The 19,065-nt window shown below is 34.1% G+C and overlaps 1 protein-coding gene across 3 annotated transcripts in view; it reads left to right on the top strand.

The window, feature by feature from the left end:
* VPS13A (vacuolar protein sorting 13 homolog A) overlaps positions 1-19,065 on the top strand; it is a 260,053-nt gene that overhangs the window by 19,730 nt on the left and 221,258 nt on the right. For all 3 annotated transcript variants that reach the window (XR_004029357.1, XM_003267439.4, XM_003267441.4), the window contains exons 2-10: positions 4,217-4,260; positions 5,636-5,678; positions 9,596-9,691; positions 10,265-10,366; positions 13,708-13,817; positions 14,861-14,920; positions 16,995-17,054; positions 17,261-17,341; positions 18,354-18,411. Coding sequence is in view for 2 of the 3 variants with exons in the window: in XM_003267439.4 (XP_003267487.2) it covers positions 4,217-4,260; positions 5,636-5,678; positions 9,596-9,691; positions 10,265-10,366; positions 13,708-13,817; positions 14,861-14,920; positions 16,995-17,054; positions 17,261-17,341; positions 18,354-18,411 (654 nt within the window). In the remaining variant the exon portion in view is untranslated. The remainder of the gene's footprint in view (positions 1-4,216; positions 4,261-5,635; positions 5,679-9,595; positions 9,692-10,264; positions 10,367-13,707; positions 13,818-14,860; positions 14,921-16,994; positions 17,055-17,260; positions 17,342-18,353; positions 18,412-19,065) is intronic.

The following is a 19,065-nucleotide window of genomic DNA, read 5'->3' as shown; positions in this document are numbered from 1 at the left end:
AAAAAAAAAAAAAAAAAAAAAAAAAAAAAAAAAAAAAAAAAAAAAGAAAACGAATGCTTGTTTTGTTTTATTTTTATTTTTTTTCCATTCTCTTTCACTTATCTTTGCTCTGATCTTTGTTATTTTCTCCCTTCTGCTAGGTTTGGATTTTGTTTTTTTTTTCACCCTATTTCCTTAAGGAATAAATTTAGGTTGTTGATTTGGGATGTTTCTTCTTTTGAAACATAAGCATTTACAGCTTTATGTTCCTTCTAGCGCTGCTTTTGCTGTATCATACTAATTATGATGGTATAGTCTGTTTTTATTTTCATCTCAAGATATTTTCTAATTTTTCTTGGGATTACCTTTTTGACCCATTTCTTATTTAAGAGTGCTTAATTTTCATACATTTGTTCATTGTTCTGTTTTCCATCTGTTATTTCCTTATTTATTTTATTTATTGTTACTAGAAAAGATGCCTTGCATGACATCAATCTTTTATAATTTTACAATTTTGTTTTTAATTGACATGTATTGTGAATATTTATTAGGTACAGGGTGATGTTTCAATACATGTATACATTGTATAAAATTCAAATTGGTATTTAGAATATCCATCACCTTATACATTTATCATTTCCTTGTGGTGAGGACATTCAAAATCTTCTAGCTATGTTAAAACATGCGATACAGCATTGTTAACCATAGTCACTCTACTGTGCAGTAGAACACCAGAACTTATTTTTCCCATCTTACTGTAACTTTGTTCTCATTGACCAGTCTTTACCTATTTCCCCTCTCGCCAATATTCCCCAGCCTCTGGCAACCACTATTCTATACACTACTTCTATGAGATGTCAACTTTTTTAGATTTCACACGTGAGTGAGATCATGCAGTATTTGTCTTTCTGTGCCTGGCTTATTTCCCTTAGCATTATGCCTTCCAGGTGCGTCTGTGTTGCTGCAAAGGACAAGATTTTATTCTTTTTTTTTTAATGGGGAATAGTATTTCATTGTGTATATGTATACACCACGTTTTCTTTAGCAGTGTGATCTGTTTGTAGATACTTGATTGATTTCATATCTTGGCTTTTGTGAAAAGTGCTGCAATAAACATAAAGTGCAGGTTTCTCTTCAACAAACTGATTTCATTTCTTTGGGATATTTATACATTAGTGGGATTGATGGATCATATGGTAATTTTATTTTTAAATTTTTTGTAGAACTTCCATAATGTGTTTTATAATGGCTCTACTAATTTATGCTCCCAAAAACAGTGTGTAAGAGTTTCCCTTTCTCCACAGTCACACCAGCATTTGTTATTTTTTGTCTTTTTGATGATAGCCATTCTAATAGGTTGAGGTAGTATCTTCTTGTGGTTTTGATTTTTATTTATCTGATGATTGGTGATGTTGAGCCTTTTCTCATATATATACCTGTTGACCATTTGTATGTTTTCTCTTTACAAAAATTTTGACACTTGTTTTATGACGTCACATACATCTTGGAGAATATCCCATGTGCACCTGAGAAAAATGTGTATTCTGCTGTTGTTGGGTGGTGTGTTCTGTATGTCTTTTGGTCCAGTTGGTCAATAGTGTTAAGTCCTGTATTTCCTTATTAATTTTCTGTGTGGTTGTTCTGTCCATTACTGAAAGTGGGGTATTGAAGCCTTCTACTATTAATGTAGTGCTATCTATTTCTCTCCTCAATTCTGTCAATGTTTGCTTCATATGTTTTGCTGGTCTCATGTTTGGTGCATACATGTTTATAATTGTTACATCTTTTTAGTGAAGTGTCGGTTTTATCATTATATAATGCCCTTCTTTGTTTTTTGTAACAGATTTTGACTTAAGTTTATATATCTAATATTAGTATAGGTTGAATATACCTTATCTGAAATGCTTGGAATCAGAAGTGATATGGATTTTGGATTTTTTTTTTCTTCAGATTTTAGAATACGTACATATACATAATGAGATATCTTGGAGATGAGACCCAAGTCTAACACAGAATTCATTTATGTTTCAAATATACTTTGTACACATAGCCCAAAGATAATTTTATACAATATTTTAAATAATTTTCTGCATGAAACAAAGCTTGTGTACCTCCAACCATCAGAAAGGAAAGGTGTCACTATCTCAGCCACCCATGTGGACAATCTGTGGTTGTTTGGCATCATCATTATTCTTGACTCTGAATTTATATGCTGATAAGCAATCATTTTCTCACATTTATTCACACATAAGTTCTTAACGGTAAGACATATGAGGTACCATCAATTCAGTGAAAATATAATGTGTTCAGGGTGAGTAAGCAGCACAGTAGCATCACTGGGAATATATGTATCCACTGTTAAACAGTGGCAGCAACAAACAGTGGCAGGCAGGCTTTCAGTCTCCACCTACAATGCTGTGTTTTGATTAAAAGGTAACTGTAGAATGTACTTTATTTTTTTTTTTAAGTGAGAAGAAACATTAGAAGCAGTTGAGGGGCCCGGAATTGGATCCTCAAGGGATGAGGAGGCATTTTGCTAGATGGCTTTTAAAAATGTTTCCTCCAGAACCATCTGCCTCACTAACTGTTTTTTGTCTGAGAAGTCTCTGATTTTATAAACTGTCATAATTTATTGTTCTGTTATGAATGCATGCTGCTCCAGTCCTTTAATAAGCCCATCACACATTTTCGCCATGTGGTCTATAGGTACCTTTTTGCATTGGTAACATCATCATCTTCATCTTGATCATCCACTTGTGGTATTATGTCTGCACTCAGAAAGTTTCCGATTTTGGAGTTTTGGATTAGTGATGCCCAGGTATCTTTGCTCTTTTGGTTATTTTTGCATGAGCTTACTTTTTTTAAATCTTTTTGCTTTTGACCTGTGAGTGTCCTTAGAGCCAAAGTGAGTTTCTTGTAGACCACGTACTTTTATTTTCTCTCTCTCTCTCTTTCTCTCTATTTATTTATTTTGAGATGGAGTCTCACTCTGTTGCCCAGGCTGGAGTGCAGTGGTGTGATGTCGGCTCACTGCAACCTCCGCCTCCTGGGTTCAAGCAATTCTCCTGCCGCAGTCTCCCAAGTAGCTGGGATTACAGGCATGCACCACCACGAATGGCTAATTTTGTACTTTTAGTAGAGATGGGATTTCACCATTTTGGTCAGGCTGGTCTCGAACTGCTGACTTCAGGTGATCCACCTGCCTCAGCCTCCCAAAGTGCCGGGATTACAGGCGTGAACCACTGCTCCTGGCTGGGATCCTGTTTATTTTAATCCATTCTGCCAATCTGTCTTTTTATAGGGGAGTTAAGCCATTTATATTTGAAGTAGTTACAGATAGAGGAGGACTTAATATTGCCGTTTTGCTAATTACTTTCTATGTGTCTTACGCATTTCTTCTTTCTGTTTTACCCCTTACTGCCTTTCCTTTGGTTTAGTTAATTTTTTGTAGCAACTTTGATTCATTTTGTGTTTAATTAACTAATAACATAATTAATATTCACATCAACATAGCAATGAGGTCTCGCTGTGTTGCCCAAGCTGGACTTCTAGGCTTATGTGATCTTCCCACCTCAGCCTCCTCAAGGAGCTGGGACTACAGGTGCCTGCCACCATACCTGGATGACTTTTGTGTATGTTCTAAAGATATTTTCTTTGTGGTTACGATGGGGTTACATGTAACATCCTAATGTTATAGCAGTGTATTTTAAACTTTCGTTAATCCCATTACCTGTATGTTACAGCTTTTGCAATTGTCCTATATTTCTTGGACATTCTGTTCTATTATTTTTCTCATTTTCTTTTTTTATTGGCTTTGAATTGGGAAGTTTTTATTTACATATCTTGGGGCTCACTGATTTTGCATTAAATATTTTTTTTCCCAATGGTTTATTGCAAGTATATTTAAATGTAGTTTACTTTTTGCATGTTGATCTTGTATCATGCTACTTTGTTAGACTCATATTATTTGTATAATTCTGATTGAAATGTTTGTATATATTAACATTGAGCTACAATTGCAGAGGTCAGAAGTTACAATAAGTGAAGATTTGGTCAAGCATACTCTGTTAGACTATGTAGAAGAATGAAGGTGAGATAATAAGATTATAGGTAGATTATATTATCTGTTATGCACATTATATATTTTTCCTGATTAGGACAGGAATGAAGCATACTTATTAACTTTTTAAAATGAAAAATATTTGATTGTTTGAATCTTTTTTTTAATCTTTTTTAGGAGCTGTGGCCCTCAAGAATCTTCAAATTAAAGAAAATGCCCTGGTAGGTTTTGACTATGAAAAACTTGTAAATTTATTGCATTTAATTATGTATACTTCTTTCTGATTCAGTTTGTCACCTTAAATTATTTAAATTTGAGAAAGTTTTTTGTAAATAATTTTTGCAAAATGTAAATTTTGCAAAATGTAGTTTTAATCTCCCTGCAAGCACAAATGGACAGTGTGATTTTTTTTTTTCTATTTAAAAATACATATTGTTTTAGGCTGGGCATGGTGGCTCGCGCCTGTAATCCCAGCACTTTGGGAAGCCAAGGCAGGTGAATTATTTGAGATCAGTAGTTCGAGACTAGCCTGGCCAACATGGTGAAACCCCATCTCTACTAAAAATGCAAAAAGCTTTGCCAGGCATGGTGGCGGACACCAGTAATCCCAGCTGCTAGGGAGGATGAGGCAGGAGAATCGCTTGAACCTGGGAGGTGGAGGCTGTAGTAAGTGGAGATCGCGCTACCGCACTCCAGCCTGGGCAACAGAGTGAGACTCTGTCTCAAAACAAAACAAAAACAAACATACAAAAAATACAGATGTTTTTATTTCAAATTTTTAACTTGTTTTCTGATTTTTTTTTTTTTAAAACAGGCTCATGCTCTGTCACCCCAGGCTGCAGTGCAGTGGCGTGATCATAGCTTACTGTAGGCTTCAGCTCCTAGGTTCAAGCTGTCTTCCCCTTTCAGCCTCCTGAGTAGCTGAAAGGTTTTTAATCTGATAAAGACTAGTTCATTTTTTTAATTGCTTGTGCTTTTATTGTCATATCCAAGAAGTCATTACCGAATCTAATGTCACGAAGATTTTCCCTTATGTTTTCTTCTAAGAGTTTTATAGTTTTAGCTCTTAGGTTTAGATCTTTGATCCATTTTGAGGTAATTTTTGTATATGGTATAGGATAAGGGTTCAGTTTCATGTTTTTGCAAGTGGATATCTAGTTTTCCTAGCACCATTTATTTAAAAGGCTATCCTTTGAATGGGGAGAATGTTTTGAAAGTATTTTTTACAAAACGTGTATTTTGCAAAGTAGAGTTTTAATCTCCCTAAAAGCATAAAATGACATTGTAATTGCCACTTCTTTTTCTTAAAATAATATGAAATTGGTAATGATTTGATATGAGTAGATTTTGTGATCATTTTTACTGTAGACCTTTATCCCCAATTATTATAAAAAGAGCAGCTTCCCTGGATTTTATGGATTTGATAATAATATTGAAATTATATGTTTATATATTTAAATAAATGTTGATGGTAAGGAAATGTGTAAGTTTATTAAAAAATCCCTTGAAATAATTTTTGGAAGTAAAGAGTATTCATTTATGTTGTTAAACTCTATATCTACTAATATTTTGTGTATATATAAATTTTTTCTGTAGAGTCAACTGGATGTACCATTTAAAGTTAAAGTTGGTCACATAGGTAAGCCATATTTATTATTGGGATATCCTCCTTCCTGGACATGCAGCCAGAATAATTTGCCTAATATCTCTATTATGTGATATTTTTCATGTTTCTGAACATCAATTAAAAATAATCATATGTTTTTGTCTCAGTATAGCTTCATTGTGCAACTTAAAAATACTGTTCGATTCATATATCCCTTGCCTAGTATTTGATATCCTAATACATTACATATCTCTTTAGGTGGTAAATTGAGTTAATTCAAAGGATTACCTCTAAGAGAGAGCTTAACTGTTTCAGTTTCCTAGGTTTCTGACTAGTTACCACTGCTATATTTTGATTAATATTGGATATATTGTGTAAAGAATAGGTTCTGCATCATCCAGGCCCTGTGACTAGGGGCTGATTTGAAAACTAATTTCTGCTCTGCAAGTTTTTGTATGTTTTCAGAAAATACTGTGCTTTTTCTTGTTTGCTATTATTTTCACCAGTGTTTACTGTTTATATCTTAAATATATTGGTTGAGCAGTAAATGATTGGAATTAGCGGTTTTAACATCTTTAATAAAAACTTACCTGTCATGTTTCTTGTGTAACAGTTTTACTGGTTTAAATGTTGTGCAAGATAATAGTGTCTTTGGTTGGGACTTGGAGATATTTTTGTTATATAGATAGTTTTGTGGTAGGATGTATACATTGTTATTGAAGCTATACTGTTGTCCCTTGGGGAACAAAGTATTCCAAAAGGTTACCTAAATTACATCATAAAGGTCTTCATAATTATGTGTACTTATGGTTGGTATTAGACCACATACCATAGAAAGTTTTCATCATCATATGTTAGTGATGGTAGAATTCTATCCTCCCCACTCCCACCTTTTAAAGACTATTTAGTGTGAGTAAGAGGGGGAGAATGTCACCCATTTTTATCTACCTCACATTTTAATTTTTTCATATTTCTGATTATTTACATGTACATTTTACATACAAGTTTATATGTATTGAAATACTTGTAGTTATGCTATTTTTACAATTTTATATTTTTTCATTAGTGTGTAAGAAGGATTTCTCATAATCTGAGTTGATTTGATCTCATTTATTCTGTACCATAATAATCCAGTGAATGCATATTTGGATATTGTAGAATAATTTTATTTTTCTATTGGTACAAAAATATTACAATACATATTTTTATATAACTTTCAAACTTTTACCAAAGGTCATTGAATTTTACAGTGATGATTGTCGTATTTCAGTGTATGTAAATTTAACCTCAATTCAAGAACAGTCAAAAAATGTATCAGGAAAGTAGAGAGACCTATTTTCTTTAGAATCTGCCTGCCTTCTCTTTTCTTGCCTAATCTTGTTTAAAAATGATAATAAGGTAATTTTCAATGATAATATAAGATAGTAGAAAGTACACTGAACTAAACCCAAGATAATTTTGAGAGTCATTTAAGGTGTTGTATACCTCTATCATAGCACCTGTCTTTTAAAAATATCACTGTTTTTTTCCCCCCTTCTAGTAGACATCAAGTTTCTTGAGAAGAAGTGGGTTTAATTTTTAATGTATCCTTACCACTTAGCACATTACCTGGCATATATAGTAGGGGCACAATTTGTTCTATGAAAGTAGTACATGTTTCCAAATGAATGATACAGTAGTACAATCAGTTTTATAGGAATGTATTGTCCCCTTGCTATTATTGGGTATTGATCTTTCAAAATTTCCCTCATTTAGAAGGCAGAATTATAGGTATATCAAATATAGATACACATGTACATATTATAAAAGAGATTGTCTTCTGTGGAAAGTTTTTGGAATTACATCTGTGTATTTTTCGAAATTTGCCAAATTTTCTACAAGGAGTCTACATTTTATAAGGGAAGGAAGAAAAGGTTTGTTTATTTGGTTGGTTTTTGAGACAGCATCTCGCTCTGTTGCTCAGGCTGGAGTGCAGTGATGCGATCTTGGCTCACTGCAACCTATGCCTTCCTGGCTCAGGTAACCCTCCCACCTCAGCCCCCGAGTAGCTGGGACTACAGGTGTACGCCACCATGCCTGGCTAATTTTTGTATTTTTTGTAGAGACAGGGTTTTGCCATGTTGCCCAGGCTCGTGTTGAACTCCTGGACTCAAGTGATCCTCCTACCACAGCCACCCAAAATGCTGGGGTTACAGATGTGAGCCACTGCGCCTGGTCAAGTTCGGATTTTTTAAAAAAACATTTGTAGTGAAAATGGCACACTGTTAATATGTGTTTATTATTTTTACAGTTTTGTCGTTGCTCTTTGTCCTTTTGTTCATTTACTTTTTTTGAAGTATTACTGTATGTATTTTAAGCAGTCTGTTGGTACATTTATAAATAAATTAACCGTGTCAAATTTGTTACAGTTTTTTCACAATCTGCTTATTTCATTTTGGTTATATTTTTGGTCTGTACAGAAATTTGAAATGATCACCATGTTCTCTGGTTTAAAAACTTAGAAAGTTATTCCTCTTTTAGAAATCAGATAGTTTACAGGCCAGGCAGGGTAGCTGATACCTGTAATCCCAGTACTTTGGGAGGCAGAGGCAAGAGGATTGCTTGAGGTCCGGAGTTTGAGACCAGCCTGGGCAAAACAGTGAGACTGTGACTCTACAAAAAATATAAAAAAGAAATCAGATAGTTCATTTTTCTCTGAAGTGATATTGTATGATGAAATCTTTTTCTCAGTTTGAAGTTTTCTACACACGGAGTTTATAAAATATCATGAGATGGATCTAAATGGATTTTAAAAAATTTCCCAATCACTAACCAGTTTTAGCAACATAGTATATTTAATAATCTATTCCTTACACAATTATGGCAGCTGTATAAATCTAGACACTCATACCATTTAAACAATTTTAAAATATTTTAAAACTCTCTATTACGAAAATATTCTCAAGATACAAAACTAGAGTGAGTAGTGTAAGAAACCCCATACATAGTGTTTTTGTGGTTCAAGAACCCTTATGCTTAAAAAAAAATTCTTTGCTATTTGATTTTCTTAGGGTGTTTTCATTAGTTTGCATAATTTTCAAATATTACCCAGAATGTTTTATTATTACTTTATGTGTAGTTTTTCATATATATAGTTTATATGTATGATTATTACCGTATGTGTATATATGAATTACTGTACATACATATATATGTATGTAACACACATACACATAATGAAAAATATACATATACACACTTATTTAAAGTATATAATCTACCTTTTACTGGGGGGAGGCAAAGGTCTCACTCTATCACCCAGGCTGGAGTGCAGTGGCATGATCATGGCTCACTGTAGTCCTGACCTCCTGGGCTCAAGATCCTCCCACCTCAGCCTCCCAGGTAGCTGGGACTGCAGGCACATACCGTCATGCCTGGCTAATTTTTTTAGTTTTTATTCATAGAGACAGGGCTTTGCCATGTTGCCTAGTCTGGTCTTGAACTCCTGGGTTCAAGCTATCCACCTGCCTTAGCCTCCCAAAGTGCTAGGATTCCAGGTGTTAGCCACTGCGCCTGGCCTAATCTACCATCTTAAAGCATTAAAAAATATATATATGGAGGTTTAGAGTAGGAACTGGGGAAATTCAGTTATGATATTAAGGATTGTTGATTAAGGGAAGAACATTGGTTTGTTTATGGTACAGAGAACTGTAAATAGAAACTTGTATATTTTGAATATAATCTAGGTTTTCCAACAATACTGATATAAATACAATAATTTCAAATCATTACAACAAACACTGTTTGTAGTTGTAAAATAGCTTTCAATAAAGTGATTAAGCACTTAAGGACAAAGGCCAGTTTATTATCTCTTCTAATGCCTGACAGAAAATAGACTAACCATAAATGCAGGTTGAAGGAGTAATATTTTTTGTCCTTTTTTTTTTTTTTTTTTTTTCAAAAAAATGTAGGTAATCTTAAACTTATAATTCCATGGAAAAACCTTTATACTCAACCCGTTGAAGCTGTATTGGAAGAAATTTATTTACTCATAGTGCCTTCTTCTAGTAAGTTAAATTTAAAAAAATTATAATTTAAGTTATTCTTTTTTATGGATGGAAAAATCTTTATATTCAAAATACTTTTGGAAGTTTTTTGAGATCTTAATATTTAAATTTGATATTAATTCAAATTAAATTGGTTTTTACTCTACGTTTTTGGAGACTTTGAATTAATGATTATTTATTTATTTTTTATTTTTTTATTTTTTTAAGATGGAGTCTCGCACTGTCACCTGGGCTGGAGTGCAGTGGCACCATCTCAGTTCATTGCAACCTCTGCCTCCTGGGTTCAAGCGATTCTCCTGCCTCAGCCTCCTGAGTAGCTGGGATTATAGGCGCCTGCCACAATGCCCAGCTAATTTTTTGTATCTTTAGTAGAGACGGGGTTTCACCATGTTGGCCAGGCTGGTTTCGAACTCCTGACCTCATGATTCGTCCATCTTGGCCTTCCAAAGTGCTGGGATTACAGGCATGAGCCACCACACCCGGCCAATTAATGATTATTTGTAAGGATTTTTTTGGAATGACTGTGTTTAAATTTAAGGTAGTTATGATTCTTCCTTTTTAATCTTCCTGTAGGAATAAAATATGATCCTTTAAAAGAAGAGAAACAACTCATGGAAGCAAAGCAACAGGAACTGAAAAGAATAGAAGAAGCAAAACAAAAAGTAGTTGATCAAGGTAAAGAAAACAGTAAATAACAATGCTAATAAGAGAAGTAGAAAAGACCTAAATATTTATCATAATTGAATATTATTTTTCTCTGGAGATACTGAGATTATGTAACAAATATGATAGAATCTCATTGCATGGGGAATTTTAATGTGGTTTGTATGCTTTGTTATGTGTACAGAAATTTTACCTTATGGAAATTTATCTGAAGGCAAATAATATGTCTAGCTTATTATTATTATTAGGTTTACATATTTTAAATATATATATATATACACACATACACACATACATACTAGGTAAGGTCAGTTTTTAATGATAGCAATTAATTTTATCAAGCATATTTTCTTAATTTTCTAGCCTTTGCTTTTGTATTCTGTTTATATCAATTCTTCACCCTTTTGGAGATACTTAGTTTCTTGACATATTTCTATTTGCCTCTATCTGTTTATTTACCCTCTGGCTTTACATATTTTCCAATTAAACTTAGACCATATGTTCCATTCCTGCAACCTCTTTTTCATTATTGGAAGCGGTGTCCTGCAGAAATCTAATTCCTTTTCACCTGTTCTCTGATCCTTACTGCCAGCTACTTTTTATACTCTCGCCTAGTGGGTTTTTTGCCTTGGCGTGTAAATATGCTGTTCTTTATCTTGAAACATGAAGTCATTTTCTTAACCTAGTCATCTGTTTATCTTCTTCTCCTCTGTCATTCATTTAATAGTTAAACATCTTAAAATTAAAAAAAAAGTTTACTGACTTCACTGTCTCTGAAATACATTGATTTTCTTTTAATGAAAAATAATGAGCTTCAATAATAAATGTTTTACTTGTTGGCAAACATTAACAGAGATTTAACATGTAATTCTTGGCAATATCTCTTGTAATTCTGTTTTTTCTCTGTAACAGTTACTTTATATTATATGTAATCATTTATCCTTACCTCTAGTCCTCTTTCCTAAGTCTCTTAGGCCTTTTCTTTTTAAAAATTATTTTTATTTTATCAAGATAATATATATACATAGCTTTAAAAGTTAAGCAGTATTATAGTGTCCAGATTAAAAAAAAACCAACTGTTCCTGGCCGAGGCCCGCACCTATAATTGCTAAATATGGTGCTCACACCTCTGTTTCTTGATTTATTTATTATATATATATATAAAACATATATAACATAACATGCATATTATCTATAACATTTTATAACATTATATATAATTAATGACATTACATATTTTAAACTCATCTTGTGTTTCATTGGCATATATATGACATATATAATATATAACGTGTTATATATATATTAGACACACATCCTTTTATGATGTACTATGAAGATTGACCCTATTTTTTCCTCTTCTCTATATAGTTATATCACATTTTTGGTTAAATCAGAATTCACTATTTATAGTATGGCTATATATAAATGTTTTATTTATATATAAACAGATAAAAGTGGCTTTGAGTATGACTGTTTATTTTGTAGGCTTTTACTTAACCTCCCTGTTTTGGTATTGGGCTCTCCCTGTTCTCCCATGTACAAAATTTGGATCCTATTAGCGCCATTTTCTCTAGAATAAACCCATGTGTTCTCACTAGGGTGGGAAAGGGATATTGCTTGGTTATTGGGTTGGGAGTGGAGGGGACCTAGCTTAACTGCTTCTTATACAGATTTAAATCAGTTCTTGTGTGATCTTCCTCTCTCTCCACTATGTTCCATGTTTGCTATTTTTTGTTTGGTGGGGTTTCCAGTTCCTGTGTCTTACCAGGGTTCTATGACTTGTTTTTTTTTGTTGTTGTTGTTTGTTTTAAACTCATCTTGTGTTTTGTTTCGTTACCTTGCAAGATATAGGCATTGGTATGCTTTTCATGTAAAATGGATGGTTGGTTTTATTCAGGATTGGTGCTTTATTGACAGTAATATGAGAAAAAAGAGCAAAGGAATTTAAGGTGTTGGTAAAGTAACATATCATGGAATCTGAGCTGCATAAGGAAGTCAGGAGGAAGTAGTGGCTAGAGAAAGAAAGACTTAACATTTAATTGAATGACTAAATGAATTTATAAAAGAAAAGATTTTATTAGGTAGTGGTGAGAGTCAAAGATTAAAATATGATCCTCTGTCTTTAAAGAGCTTGTATTCTATTGTCTACTTAATTCTATAATCTATTTATATGTATATATATTCATTTAACTCTGGTGTATTTGAGGTACATATGATTAGTATCTTCAACTTTCCTTTAGGGCCTCCTGGGCCAGCTGAATTAGAGAGTAGTAGGCAATTAGAGGAAAAGATAGATTTATATATATTATTTGTATATAGGACTAGAATATGAAAAGAAGAACAGAATTAGAAATACAAAAGAATATAGCTTTCATTGGCATTTTTAAGGGGAGAAAAAGGATAATAACTATGATTATCAAAGGCATATTTCAAAAAAATTAGGAACCTGAATTCTTTATTCTTCTTTATTCTTTCTTTTTCTTTTTTTTTTTTGAGACAAAGTCTCACTTTGTCTCCCAGGATGGAATGCAGTGGTGTGATCTAGGCTCACTGCAGCCTCCACCTCCCTGGTTCAAATGATTCTCCTGCCTCAGCCTCCCAAGTAGCTGGGACTACAGGCATGGACCACCATGCCTGGCTAATTTTTATATTTTTAATAGAGACGGGGTTTCGCCATATTGGCCAGGTTTGTCTAAAACTCCTGACCTCAGGTGATCCCCACCCGCTTCGGCCTCCCAGAGTGCTGGGATTACAGGTGTGAGCCACCTTGCCCCTCCAATTCTTGATTCTTTCTATTTCTTTGGAAAGTAATGGAACTTGAGATAGTTAATACTGTTTTCTGAACATGAAATAGATGATGAACTTCTTTCATCCTTGTTCAAAAGAAGAGAGGAAGAAGATCTTATTTCCTATTTTGTATTTACTGGGGGAGGAGGATGTCCAACTGTTTTACACATCTATACACAGGCAACTTAATGGTGGTATCACTAATTTTGAGAGAGATTTCTGCTTTGCTGCTGTTAGTGGATTTTCTTAAGTCTATTATAATCTTACCCAATAATCTTCATTTTTTAAATATATTTTTGTGCTCAAGCATAGGATAACAGAAATTATAAAATTTAATGCCAGTAAATTCTACATGGTCTGCTTTAGTCTCATGGCACAATAAACTAGCTTTAGAAAAATGTTTACTTGCTTTTGAAAGACTTTTGGAAACCAAGCTATTAGTGTTCTATTTACATATATATGTATATTTCAGCAAGGCAACATAAGTATGTTACTTAAGTATGTGGATATTTATAGAGTATATTTTTCATTCAATTTTAAAAAAGGAATATTTGCAATTGTAGAACAACATCTGCCGGAAAAACAGGACACTTTTGCAGAAAAATTAGTTACACAGATCATAAAAAATCTTCAAGTGAAAATTTCCAGTATCCATATTCGTTATGAAGATGATGTAAGTATTTTAATATGTGATATTTGTTTTTATATTTATATGTAAGTTATTTTACTATTTATTGACACCCACTTTTTAATGGCCAACCTATTAAATCCCAAAAGGATACAGAGCTAAAGATGATGTGATCCTTCTTTTCTATAATTATAGCTGTAATTTGCAGTCCTTAGTGTTGAGTGCTTGATTTTACACTTTCCCAAAATGTTCAGACATTAGATCATGAAGGAAATGCCTTGGGAATTATGAATTTAGCAGTTATGTATTTTTAAAATACTTTAAAGTATGCTGTATTTACCTCCTGGATGGAGTACTGGTCTAGCAATTAGTGGAGCTAGCCTTAAATAATTCCTTGATCCTGAATAGGTCATTCGTTTTCTCTTAACCAGATAATTATTTGCCTTATAATCCTATTTTGTTAGTCTTTTTTAATAATTTTTTTTGTAAACTGGAAAACATGCAGTATAATATTCCTGTGTAACACGAATACATTAATAATTAGTATTCTAATTTGTTTTAGGAAAAATATAGGAATGAAAGTTTTTCTGGAAAGTAATAAAATGTTTCTGAATGTTTGAAATAAATTACTTCCCAAAAAGTTATCCCTCCCTCCCTTCTTCCCTCTCTCTCTCTCTTTCCCTCCTCCCCACCTCCCCTCCCCTCCCCTCCCTCCCCTCCCCTCCCCAAGACAAGGCCTCACTGTCGCCAGGCTGGATGGAGTGCAGTTGCCCAATCATGACTCACTGCAACCTTGTCCTTCCTTGCTCAAGTGATCCTCCCACCTCACCCCCACCCACCCACCCTGCAGTAGCTGGGACTACAGTTCACCCCACCAGGCCTGGCTAATTTTCTTACATTTTTTTTTGTAGAGGCAGGATCTCACTGTGTTACCCAGGCTGGTCTCCAGGGCTCAAGCAGTCCTCCTGCCTTGGCCTTCCAGAGTGCTGGGATTACAGATGGGAGCCACCGCACATTGACAGTTTTTTCTATAAAGTGAATTTTATCCAACTACTGAAAATCTGAGTAAATTTTACTTTTCTCTTTAGATCACAAATCGGGACAAACCGCTGTCATTTGGTATTTCCCTTCAAAATCTGAGCATGCAGGTATTTTGTTTATAAAAGAATCTTAACCATATTTAATGTGCAATATAGTCTATTAAACTACTACTAGTTGTATATGCCAGCATCAGAAATAGGTGTCTATGTAGAACGGGTGCACAAAGGGTCTCAACTGGATTGGAATCGAGGGTATATAGATTCACATTTCAAAAAATGGTTGAAAATCAAATTCAGAAATATGAGGTCCTATTATTATTGGTAATTATGATGTTAGATGCTTTTGCTTACTTTAAAAAATCCATTTCCAAGTTTGTAATGAGTAAGTACCAAATACAAGTAATAAATGTTTGTATCTGAAACTTCGATAAGCCTTGAAAAACATAAATAATTAGTTTTTCTCAATATCATTATTAATATTGTAGCATAGTGTTTTCCTGTTTAATTTTTGAAATTGAGGAATTTTAAAAATATAAGAACATGTAGAGAATTTTGAAACATATGCTTGCCTCCAGAATGGATGGCTGTTAAATTAAGAGCCTATTAAAATAGCCTATTTGCTTAAAGTCTTAAGTATTTTTATAGGAATAAGCCGTTTTGGATAAAGTTTGAATCCCTTTTGTTTTGTACTTCCACCTACCCATCCTTCCCCAGAGATAAATATCCTAAGTTTTAAAACTTTTATATAATGTATCTATGAAAAATGTAGGATTTTAAATTTACGCACGTTTTATATGACTCTTTTATGAGTTCCTTTTTGCACTTTCCAGTGTTTTTGACATTTATCTGTGTTGCCACATGTAACAAAATTCATTCAGTTTAACTGCTGTATATTTCATTGCATGATTTTATTTGTTATATCTGTTGGGTTTTGTGTATGATTTCTTTTTAATTTTATTATTATTTTTAAATTGGGCAGCTTCCCAAGCCAGAGCAGGCTCAGAGAGACTCCACAGTTTCTTTTTAAAATGTGGCCCCACTGCAACGAAAAAAGAAAAAATGCCCTCCAAAAAGTTATTCAAATACTGTCATTAAGTTGAAAAATAAGAATGGCGAATTAGCCATTGGATTGGGCAGTGTGAAGATCATTGGTAACCATGATAACAGTAGTTACTAATCATCACCTTTGGAAACTTGTCTGCCAGCCTAGACCTATTCAGTTAAAAACTCTAGGATTTGGATGCAGCAATCCGTGTTTTACAAAGCCCTCTAGGTGAGGGTTCCTGGGCCACAGAACAGGAGGTAAGGGCTAGGAGTGAGCATTACCGCCTGAGCTCTGTCAGATCAGAGGTGGCATTCGATTCTCGTAGGATCCTAGCAAACCTTATTGTGAACTGCGCATGCCAGGGATCTAGGTTGTGCCCCTGATGGAAAAGTTGTCTCTTATGAAACTGGTCCTTCGTGCCAAAAAGGTTGGGGACCACTGCTCTAGGTGATCCTAATGCATGCTAAACTTTGAAAGCTACTATTCTAATTATCCATTCAGTTCTCCACATAGAAACGAAAACCATCTTTCTAAAACAAAGATCTGATCACTTTATTCCTCTCAATGACTTTTCATTGCTCTTAGTTTTGTCCTTAAACAACTTACAAACCCTTTTTAAACCAACCCAAGGCAATATACCTGGTTTTACCTTTTCTCTTTGTCTGTTTTGCATTATATTCTCTCGCATACTGAGCTACTTCAGTTGCCTGAATGTGTCATATATTTGCGTACCTTTGGGCTCTGCCTGTTGTGAATCATATTCCCTGTCGACCTTAGAATCAATAATTTTTAGTTACATGTTATATATTAGGTTATATGTAACATCTGTTTATCTATCACACCCCTGAATTGAGTGCTCCTGCCATGTCCTCTCAATGAACTGTGTATTTAACTTCTACTGTGGCACTTACCTGTTGGAAGTTGCCTGTTTCTTTGTTTGCTTTTCTGACCCGCAATGAGCTCCTTCCTTGAAAGCAGACACTTTAATGTGATCAGTTAGTATTTTTTGATGGAGTGATATGCCTTTAAAGGCATTTTCATGGGACATTGGTCTAGGGTATCGTAGATAATGATTTATCACTCTGCCATTTCAAATGGAATGACCTTTTTACTGCCATTGTTTTTTTTCCTTTTCAGACAACTGATCAATACTGGGTTCCATGTTTACATGATGAAACTGAGAAACTAGTTCGTAAGGTAAATAAATACTGTGTTTGTCAACTCATGGACTTAAGGAGAATTTTGGAAAGCCAAATGCTAATATATAGATAAGGATGTATGTGAATTGTGCTTATTTGTTTAACTCTGTGGTATGGCTCACTTAATTATTTGAGACTTCTGAAGATAGTGTATGTTAAAAATTCTTCAAAGAAAATGAGACATCTAATAAATTTTATTTTCAGTTAATCCGATTGGATAACCTGTTTGCCTATTGGAATGTGAAGTCTCAGATGTTTTATCTTAGTGATTATGATAACTCCTTGGTAAGTAAATTTTTTCGATATGTATTTGTTGGTATCATATTTTGCATGAGGTTTAATTCATTGTCATTTACCTAACATACTGTAGTCAGTATTTTTTTCTAGGCACAATCTGTTAGCAGAATTTATAGATACAGGTGAAGGTGTATGTAACTATACACAAACATGAATACATACCCCCATATCTTTTTTTTTTCTTTTCGAGACAGGGTCTTGCTCTGTTGCCCAGGCTGAAATGCAGTGGCACGATTATAGCTCACTGCAGCTTCTAACTCTTGGGCTCGAGCGATCATCCTTCCTGCCTCAGCCTCTTGAGTAGCGAGGACTATAGGTAGATGTCACCATGCCCAGCGAATTTTTAAATTTTTTTGTAGAGACAAGGTCTCACTTTTTGTGGCCCAAGTTTGTCTCAAACTCCTGGCCTCAAGCAATCCTCCCAACTCAGCCTTCCAAAGTGTTGGGATTACAGGTGTGAGCCACTGCACCCAATGATACCTGCAAATCTAAATAGCTCCTAGAACATTCTTTTATAAGATTAGTTTGGTGAGATATTGTTTAACTACTTTAATATTTTGCCATAGCTAAGTTCTCCTAAGTTTGAATTGGTTTTTTAAAATTGCTTTTAAACATTTTTCTTTTGCAGATAATAGGATTTTTTAGGATAAAGACATATTGGCATGAATGGGGGGCGAGGTGGCTCACGCCTGTAATCCCAGCACTTTGGGAGGCCGAGGCGGGTGGATCACTTGAGGTCAGGAGTTCAAGACCAGCATAGCCAACATGTTAAAACCCTGTCTCTACCAAAAATACAAAAATTAGCCAGGCACGGTGGTGCACGCCTGTAATCCCAGCCACTCGGGAGGCTGAGGCAGGAGAATCACATGAGCCCATGAGACAGGGGTTGTAGTGAGCTGAGATTGCACCACTGCACTCCAGCCTGGGTGACAGGGAGACTCCGTCTCAAAAAAAGACATACTGGCATGAATATAAATAAAATCAATTTGTCTTTTAATAGGATGACTTGAGGAATGGCATTGTCAATGAAAATATTGTTCCAGAAGGTTATGATTTTGGTAAGTACATTTTATAAGATAAAAAAAGTAGTTAAAATAATTGGTATAAATTTTAAATTAGCATTGTTGCTATCACTGTGCTAGTTCATGTTAAATTTCCTTCTATATAGTTAAATGTATAATGCATATACAAAAGCAAATAATATTATATTTTTTAGTAACATATTTTAATGTTATGAAGCTTTTGACTATATTTCAGACCTATAGGGGAAAATGTCCAACGAAAGATGATAATAAATTATGATAAACTTCTAAGGATCATTCAGTAACAATTAGGGTAATATTTATGAAGACATTTCAAAATGGCAAGTAAAATTTAATAAGGCTAGCTAGTACAGCCTTTTTAAAAATAGTAAGATCATGCTACATTTAAAATTTTTTAAATTTATACTTTTCTATGTTTTCCAGATTTTCCAAAATGAGCATGCATTGCTTTTACAATCAGAAATGAATTACTAAAACAGAAAGAAAAAAATCAGTGCTGTTTCTCAGCTTCCCAAGTAGCTGGGACTATGGGCACACACGACCATGCCTGGCTAATTTCTTTTGTATTTTAGTAGAGACAGGGTTTCACCATGTTGCCCAGGCTGGTCTCGAACTCCTGAGTTCAGGCAATCTGCCCGCCTCGGCCTCCCAAAATACTAGGATTACAGG

The sequence above is a fragment of the Nomascus leucogenys genome, chromosome 1a (genome assembly GCF_006542625.1).
Source record: "Nomascus leucogenys isolate Asia chromosome 1a, Asia_NLE_v1, whole genome shotgun sequence".
Lineage (NCBI taxonomy): Eukaryota > Metazoa > Chordata > Mammalia > Primates > Hylobatidae > Nomascus > Nomascus leucogenys.
This window is presented reverse-complemented; position numbering and strand designations above follow the sequence as displayed.